This window comes from Manihot esculenta, chromosome 18 (assembly GCF_001659605.2).
Source record: "Manihot esculenta cultivar AM560-2 chromosome 18, M.esculenta_v8, whole genome shotgun sequence".
In the NCBI taxonomy this organism is placed as follows: Eukaryota; Viridiplantae; Streptophyta; class Magnoliopsida; order Malpighiales; family Euphorbiaceae; genus Manihot; species Manihot esculenta.
The window spans coordinates 26,294,929-26,303,643 of NC_035178.2; the positions used below are offsets into that span (position 1 = coordinate 26,294,929).

Consider the following 8,715-nt stretch of genomic DNA (forward strand, 5'->3'; position numbering starts at 1 on the left):
CCATCGGGACGACCTGTCGCTTTCGTGTTCATGGTGATCTGCAGAACGAACCGGGTCACGATCTCCTCCATGCGAGCATCGCGTCTCAATCACGCCGTTCATCTCCCGAGCAGCAACAACCAGGCATCGCCGGCGAGAGTGCCAATAGGAGGACCTGTCGCGCGCTCGCCTTCGGCCATCGTTGGCCATGGCCCAGTTGGTGATTGGTGGCGCTGGAGTGTTCATCGTGAACACAGATTCAAAAATTTGTTTTTACTATTTTAACAATTAAAACATAAGACAACAAATCCAAACAATTTTGATTCTAGATCCTCAACTTCTTGTAGCTCTAGGACTTGGGAATGCAACATGCCACCTGATTTTCGGCAAACTTTACCCAATTCTAAGAATTAGTTTGGAAGCATTGTCTTATTCAGCTCAACTTGGAGCTTATCCATCGACTCTGAAGTCTCCTAGTCTCCTTTATAGTGTCTTTCACTTCATCGACTCGAGACTTCAACCTTGAGTACTCCTCGATCAAGAGCCTACTATCCGTTTCTTAAGTGTCAAAGTGTCACTTCAAGGCTTTATGGTGCACCTTCCCCACATAAGCACATAAAGCACTCTCCAAGGTAAAATGCATGATATTATCAAAAAGCTCATTTCTCTCGAGCTCGTTTAGGTGATGACAATCTTCGGTCCTTAGTGCACTCTTGATTTATAGGATGGTCAGAGTAGGACCATATGTGAGAATGCCCGGTTTAGCACCAATGCTAGGAGTTGGATGCTCGGAGGCTATAAAGATTCAACCTCCACATTCACAAAAGCATGCTCAGAAGGAGTGGGGACAGCAGCAGAAAGCTTAGAAGCTGGGGCAGAAGCAGAGTTGCCCAAGGCAGAAGATTCAAGCTGTAAAGGGGTCGGCTCTTCTGCTATAGGTTGGGCTGAGAGAGAAGGAAGTATGATCACTCCCTCTGTTGGGCGAGCACGCTTAGTAGGGGGACCAGTAGCCCCTACAATAGCCTTACCTTTGCGGGCAGAACGCACCACTTCAGCAAATTTATTCCTTGAACTAGTCATATTTGCAAAAAGAGAATAAGAAATGTTCATGTTCATATTGAAGAGAAAAAAGGAAACAGAAATCATCATAGGAAGTATAAATGGAAAAGAAGTTGCAAACGAGTCTTTCTAAAAGCAAAAGATTACAGGAGAAAACAAAAGTGATATTTGGGAAAGAAGAAGGGTTCTTATAAGACAGTTTTTGATGATAAGCTTTAAATGCAGACCAAGGAATAGGCAGTCATCATTAAAGGGTAAGATAGACAAAACGGCGTGAAAAAATCAAAAATTAATCTTAGTGGGCCACGTGTTCCAGATTTCGAGAATAGCTATCTCTTTCGAATATGAAAAATCGAAGAATAGCGGCGAACATCTGATACTACATAACAATTGCTCAAAAGTAAGTCATAAATTGTAACCACAAGACAGGGCCAAATGGCAAAAATCTGATAAGTAATGCAGTCCCACTCGAGGAAATGAAGATCCCGACATCTTAACACCCAGTGCATCACTGAAACTCGCCCTTCCTTGGATGGGACGAGAATTAGTACAAAGTTACCATTAAACAGGGACAATCCAGCATATCCCTATTTATGCCTGTAATCGCGGGATCACTAACTTATTAACTGGCGATATCCCTTATCAAGAAGTCGGTCATATCATCATCGGATTATCGAGAAATGTTATATTTATTCCTACATTCTTAATGTATAAAAGAAGAAGAATCACAGAAGTAAAGGTACGATATTCTCCTACACTACTCACAATACAAAAATCTGTCGGAATAGTAACAGATATTAGTAACGGATTTAAATCCTGATTTTGAAATCCATTACTAAATTAGCTAAAAATTAGTAACGGATCTCAATCTGTTAACAAATTTGTTACTTAATCGATTACTAAATAAATAAATTAAATGAATAAGATAGTAACAGATTTAATAAAAGAATGCAATCTATTACATAATTAGTAACGGATTTAGTAACAGATTTAATCTGTTACTATTTTTTTAACAAAACATCGACTTTTTATTTTTTAAAATCTCATATTTTCTTTTTAAATTAGTAACATATATAATCTATTACTAAATCCGTTACTGATTCAAAAATTAATAACGGATTCTATAATCTGTTACTAAGTTTTAGAGAATAAAATACGGCACTTTTATTTTAAAATTCCACCTTTTTTATTTCTAATTTAGTATCAGAAAAAATCTGTTACTGAATCCGTTACTAATCTAAAAATTAGTAATGGATTAAGAAATTTATTACTAAAATTTGGAAAATAATACCGCCTTTTTATTTTAATTCGCCCGTGTTTTTTTTTAAATTGAGTAACAAATTTAATCTGTTATTAAATCCATTACTAATTCGCGTATTTATACACTCACCTATGTTATCTATCTTCATTTCATTCATTTTCTTTCTCTCCATTTTATCTCCCTTCATTTCATTCATTTTCTTTCTCCCCTTCTCTCCTCATTCATTCATTTTTCCCTTATCTTATTTTTTTCTCTTAATTATTGACTCCATTTTTTTTCATTTCCTTCAATTTTCTCTTCATTTTTCTTTCATTATTAATCTTCCTTTTATCTCTTGATTTTTGTTTCGTTCTCTTTATTTTCTCTCATATTGTTTTCTTTCATTTTCTTTTTTCTTTCTTTCATTTTCTTCCATTTTCTCTTCCACTTTCTATCATTTTCCCTTCCTTTTTCTTTCATTATTCATTCATTTGCTTTCTTTTCTCTTATATATATACTCTAACTTTTTTTCTTTTATTCTTTTCTATCTCTTTATTTTTCTTGATTTTTTCTTCATCTTTCTCTCATTTTCTTTCTTTTTTCTCTTTTTTCTTCTTTTTTCTCCATTTTTTAATTTCCCCCTTTTTTTCTTATTTTCTCTTCATTTTTATCATCATTTTCTTCTATTTTCTTTCTTTTCGTATTTTCTCTTTTATATCTCATTTTTTTCCATTCTCTCACATTTTTTCATTTTTTAAAATTTTTCTCATGTAATTTTATAATAATTTTCTCATAAAATTAATAAAATTTAAAATATTAAAGTTAATATTTAATGTAAAATACAATGAACAATTAATAGTTTACCATAATTAAATTATTATTTAATATAAAATATAATGAAATAAATTAATAATTTAATATAATCTTTTAAAAATTAACAACAGATTTAATAATGGAATATAGATTTAATATATTTTTTATTTTTTATTTTATCAAATTAGAAATGGATTAGTAACGGATTTCTATCGGTCGCTAAATTTAGTAACAAATTTAATTTATATATATATATATATATATATATATATATATATATATATATATGTATATTAAATTAGTAATGGATTTTGAATCCGTTACTAAATTTCATTACAAATCCGTTACAGAATTAGTAACGGATTGCTAATCGGTTACTACTGCATTAGCAACGAGGTTCATAGTAACGGATGTAAATTCATTATTAATCTGTTACTAAACAGGTTAGTAATGGAAAATACCATTACTAATCCGAAAAAATCTTGTAGTGCCAATTTCTAAGCAATTCATTGCATTCCCTCTCTTCTCCAGTATACTGACTTGAGCGTCGGAGTGGCTGCTGTGAGCACTTTTCACCTCACGATCTCTTCTTTATGGGTCTAGCCAATTACAGTGTAACTCTATTCTGGCTATGTCATTAATCTAATCTCTACAACATCAATATCATTTAGTGAGACTATCTCCCGGAATAATATTATTAACATAGTAAGGGAAAATAACCATACAAATTTGTAAATATCACAAAAGTATATTATAACTACGAATTAAAATATACCTATTTTTAATTTTAAAAAATTGCTAGAAAAGAAAAATAAGGATGACATTTTCTACAATGGGTAAAAATGCAAGCCCACAAGAAAATCTTAGTTTCGCTTTTCTTGTGATGGATCTGTATATGAAAAATAGAATAGAACATATAAAATATTTTTTACATTATAAAATATAATATAACTAACCTGAACTATATGTTGGGTTTTAATCGGATTGAACGGAGTGAAAAAAATAGAAAAATAAAATTTTTTTACTAACATGGATCACGTTTAAATGAGGAAAGCAATAATAACTAAAGAGAAAATAAATATTTTTTATTTTTCTCACAGCAAAATACAAAATCGATCGCTTTGGTTGGATTGTTACAAACCACAAACCGTCCAAGTGTTCGGTTTCTAACGATATCTACATAGAATGACAATCGAAAAACTTTAGAATAGTTCTAAAGGATTGAGAAGGGGGAAGGTCTTAAGTGTTAACTCTCTACCTTTTCTACGAATTCTGGAGACTCTCAAAGGAATTTCTCATAAGAGTTTTTTTAGACTATCATAAAATATCTTTTTATGCAAAAATCCTAGAATTTCAGTATAATAATATTTATTTATTTAATTAAATAAATAAATTATAACTATAGTTCAGAATTTTAATAAGCCATATAAATCTTAGACAATTTTAATTAAATTTCTACTTAATTAATTAAATTAAAATTGTAATTTTTTAAATCACAATAAAAATTAAAATATTAGTATTATTGCTTGTCTGACAAGCAGCTATCAAATAAGATATCTCGTATAGCCGTCACATTTTATTTTTTAATTTTTTAATTTCAAAGGTAATAGTAACATATCTTTGTCTAGCATAGATTTGTCAGAAAACAATATATATATTTTTTCAAATGTTTTGCTACTAGTATGACCAGCAACATTCCTTGTCGATGGTAGCTGGCCATACCAACAATAAGGTCATGATTTTTTTATAGGTGGAAAAAATCACCTCTTTGAATTTCTCTCCCTCCTACAAAATTTTTTCAACTAATGCCCTTGGTAAAAAGCACAAATTCATCATTAACCTCTTGAATGTCACTTTCTTTTAATGTTCACAAATTTAACCTTGATGCATCAGTTTGGAAGAATAAGAAAATGCAGATAAATATAGCATTTTCTGATAATTCAGCGGCAATGTAGCTAGCTGCTTAATAAGGAATATCACCGGATTAACTAGTCGCAGATCTAGTGATTACAAGAATAACGGAGGCACACTTGATTGTACCTTCTAACGGTAACTTTATATTAGGACTCGCCATATCTAGGGCAGGGTGAGTCTTGATGATAAATTGAGTGTTAAGGTATCTAGACCTTCCTTTTCTCAAGTGGGACTGCGTTTCCTACTTATCAGACCCTTGTCACGTGACCCTGTTTTATAGTGACAGCTCATGACTCACTTTGGGCAATTATTATATAATATTAGAGGTCCCCCTGCTGGTCTTTAATTCTTCATATTCGAAGGTGATAGTTGTTCTTATAATCTAGGGCACGTGGTGTTAGTGTATTTGCCCTAGGCCATTATCTTGGACCTTTTTGTATGTCGTTTTGGTTATTAATAAAAGAGGTTTTTATTATCATTATTATTTGTTTGCATGTTACATAATAATGATTCACATCCCTAGTTACTTATTATTATGTTTATTATGTTGATAATAATAAAATATAGTTAGTATGATTATTTTTTTTGAAATAACAAGAAAACTTCATTAATTCAAAGAGAACAAAGAAACAATGTGAGGAGGAGGGATATCAATCCAAACTCCTTGACCTGACTCAGAATGAGCTGATGTTACTAGAACATGAGCGACATCATTCGCAGATCTATGAACAAAAACACACTTTGCTTCCTCATAACTAGATAGAAGCAGTTTACAATCTTGAACCAAAAGGCCAAAAGACGATAAATCATCTAACAAAACACAATTAACTGACATCACAAGTACCTGAGCATCCAATTCGAAAAGAACTCGATCCCATCCACACTCTTTAATCCAGCTCAATGCTTCCCGGAATGCTATAGCTTCAGCACACTTTGCATCCATCTGGCTATAAAAAGAGCCTGCTCTAGCAGCCACAAAACTCCCATCATCCTTCCGGATTACACAACCGAAACCTACCGAACCTCGTTGCAAGCTTAAAGAGGTGTCAATGTTCGCCTTAATCCAACCGTGCGGCGGAGGAGACCAGATCGGGCGAGCCAGGTCGACAATGGTGCTTACTGAGGACACGACCTGGGCTGCTCTCCAGTGGTGTAAAAAATTTAGAGCCATGAAGAACACACCACTCGCAGTCTGACCCTGGCCATTCCATACAACATTGTTCCTATTTTGCCACAAAGCCCATAAGATCATTAGCATAAGGGAGGCATTTTCCACAGAAGCAGAAGAGAAGGCTAAAGAAAACCACTCATTTAAAGAAGATGCAGAAGGCGCAGGCCAACCCAACGGCGAGCTTATCCAGCAGCTGCGGGCAAAAGGGCACTGAATCAGAATATGCAAGACATTCTCAGGGGCTACATGACACAGCGGGCATGAAGGATCAACTGGGACTCTCTTGGACTGAAGTGACGAGAGGCAAGGGACAACATTAACTAGAGCCCGCCAGCAGAAATTGAGCACTTTTGGGGGAACTTTAGCTTTCCAGAACCGTTTCCATATCTCGCTCCCTTCCCTATGTCGAAAGCCATCAACCAGGAACCTATATGCACTCTTAACCGAATAGTGACCTTTGGGCTCGAATTTCCAGCACCATGTATCAGAACACGATGAAAGACTAAGAGGGATGTTCAAAATACAACTTCTATCTCTTTCGTTGAACATCTGTGCAATTAAACTCTCGTTCCATCTGTGGTTAATTATGAGATCTGAAACAACAACTCTAGCACAGTTCAAAGGAGGGGTTATGGAAACCAGAGACTCAGGCAGCTCTCTCAACCAGGGTTGCCCCCAGACTAAAACTGATTGACCATTCCCAATCCTCCAGTAAGCCCCAGCTCGAATCAGACCCCGAGTTTCCCATATGCTGCGCCACAAAAAACTAGGGTTACTTCCCAAAGGAGCTTCAAAGAAAGATTGTGTCGAAAAATAGCGGGCCTTAAGGACACGAGCCACTAAGGATTGAGGCCTGTTGATAATGTGCCAGCCCTGCTTCCCATGCATGGCCAAGTTAAACTTATGAAGAATTTTGAAACCTAGCCCGCGATCAGATTTGTGCTTTGCCATTCTGTGCCAACCCAACCAATGAATACCCCGATTTTGATCCGCCCCCTTACTCCACCAATATCTAGTCATCATGCGTTGCAGTTCATCACAAAGAGTCCGAGGAAGTAAAAATAAGCTCATCACATAGTTTGGCAAAGCTTGGAGGACTGTTTTCAAGAGAACCTCCTTACCTGCTTGAGACAGTGCCCAATGCTTCCAAGAATTCAGCCTTTTCCACAATCTATCCTTAACAAAACTGAACACTTCCCTCTTATTATTCCCAACATGAGAAGGAAGTCCTAAATAATTTTCAAAATCTAGTTTCTCCTCAACCTGAAGTACTGAGCATACAGAGTCCCGAAGAGCCACAGGAGTGTACCTACTAAAGGAGATAGATGATTTCTGAAGGTTTATCACCTGTCCAGACGCATTTTCATACATGCGAAGGATACGCTTGAGTTCCAAAGCCTCCTGAACACTTGCTCGGAAGAAGATCAAGCTATCATCTGCGAAAAAAAGGTGAGAAATCTGCGGGCCACCCTGAGAAACCCTATACCCATGAAGGCTTCCACTGCTTATACAATTTTGCAGGAGACGGGAAAGCCCCTCAACACAAAGAATAAACAAGTACGGCGATAAGGGGTCTCCTTGCCTCAATCCCCTTGTAGGAACAATAGGGCCTAACTCCTTGCTATCATGCAGGATCCAATAACGAACAGTGGAGATACAAGAGAACAGCAAAGCAACCCATTGTTGCTCAAAACCCAGCCGAAGAAGCATATCTCGAATGAAACCCCACTCAAGTCTATCATAGGCCTTGCTGATATCCATTTTGAGGGCCCCAGAAAACTCTTTTTTCCTTTGATGCACTTTAAAACCATGCAAGGCCTCAAAAGCTAAGATTATATTATCCTGAATACTTCGACCAGCAATAAAAGCACTCTGACTCTTCGAGATGATGGTGGGCAGAAGGGACTTAAGCCGATTAACTATCATCTTAGTGATGATCTTATAGACCACATTGCAGAGGGCTATAGGACGCAAGTCGCTCATTCGCTCAGGCACAAACTTCTTTGGAATCAAAACTAAAGCCGTCTCATTCAACTTCAGAGGAATAGACCCAGAATGCAGGCACTCAATGCAAAAACTAGATACATCATCTCCTATAATATCCCAATACTGCTGGAAAAAACCAGGATTGAAACCATCTAGCCCAGGGGATTTATCAATTTTCATGGAAAAGGCTGCAGACCTTACCTCATCACAACTGTATGGCGCTAAGAGAGAAGCATTATGATCCTATGATACCAACGTCGGGACACACTGCAAAACATGTTTGATTGATAATCATGAGATAATTATGTATATGTTGATATAATTCAATAATCATAGATACTTATTAGAGAACAAAAGTATTAGATAGACCCGCACTGAGATCACTACATGGGTTATTGTCATAAGTGAATCTCAAAGTAGTTATATCTTAATCCTTTGACTTGAGATTGTTATAGTTTCCAACATAAGGACTCTTATGTTTTGACATAACCAAATATTGTCTTTAATCGGACAATCATAAAGGTTATGATTGAGCATGATAGAAATTATGTAG

At 35.7% G+C, this 8,715-nt stretch overlaps 1 protein-coding gene across 1 annotated transcript; it reads right to left on the reverse strand.

The window, feature by feature from the left end:
• Nucleotides 1-774: 774 nt before the first annotated feature.
• On the reverse strand, nucleotides 775-8,342 carry LOC110607977. Its single transcript, XM_021747157.1, has 3 exons — nucleotides 6,024-8,342; nucleotides 1,346-1,417; nucleotides 775-1,167 (listed from the first exon to the last, which is right to left on the reverse strand). The coding sequence occupies exons 1-3, from the start codon at nucleotides 8,340-8,342 to the stop codon at nucleotides 775-777; spliced, it is 2,784 nt and encodes a 927-aa protein (XP_021602849.1).
• Between the last annotated feature and the right edge of the window lie 373 nt (nucleotides 8,343-8,715).

Excerpts from the sequence above, each read along its gene's own strand:
- LOC110607977 (XM_021747157.1), bottom strand. The coding sequence starts at position 8,342 with ATGAAAATTGATAAATCCCCTGGGCTAGATGGTTTCAATCCTGGTTTT. Across the intron at positions 1,418-6,023 it reads TAAGCTTGCAACGAGGTTCG|TATCAGATGTTCGCCGCTAT; the intron begins GTAGGTTTCGGT and ends ATTGTTATGTAG. Across the intron at positions 1,168-1,345 it reads ATTCTCGAAATCTGGAACAC|AAAGACTCGTTTGCAACTTC; the intron begins GTGGCCCACTAA and ends TTTTGCTTTTAG.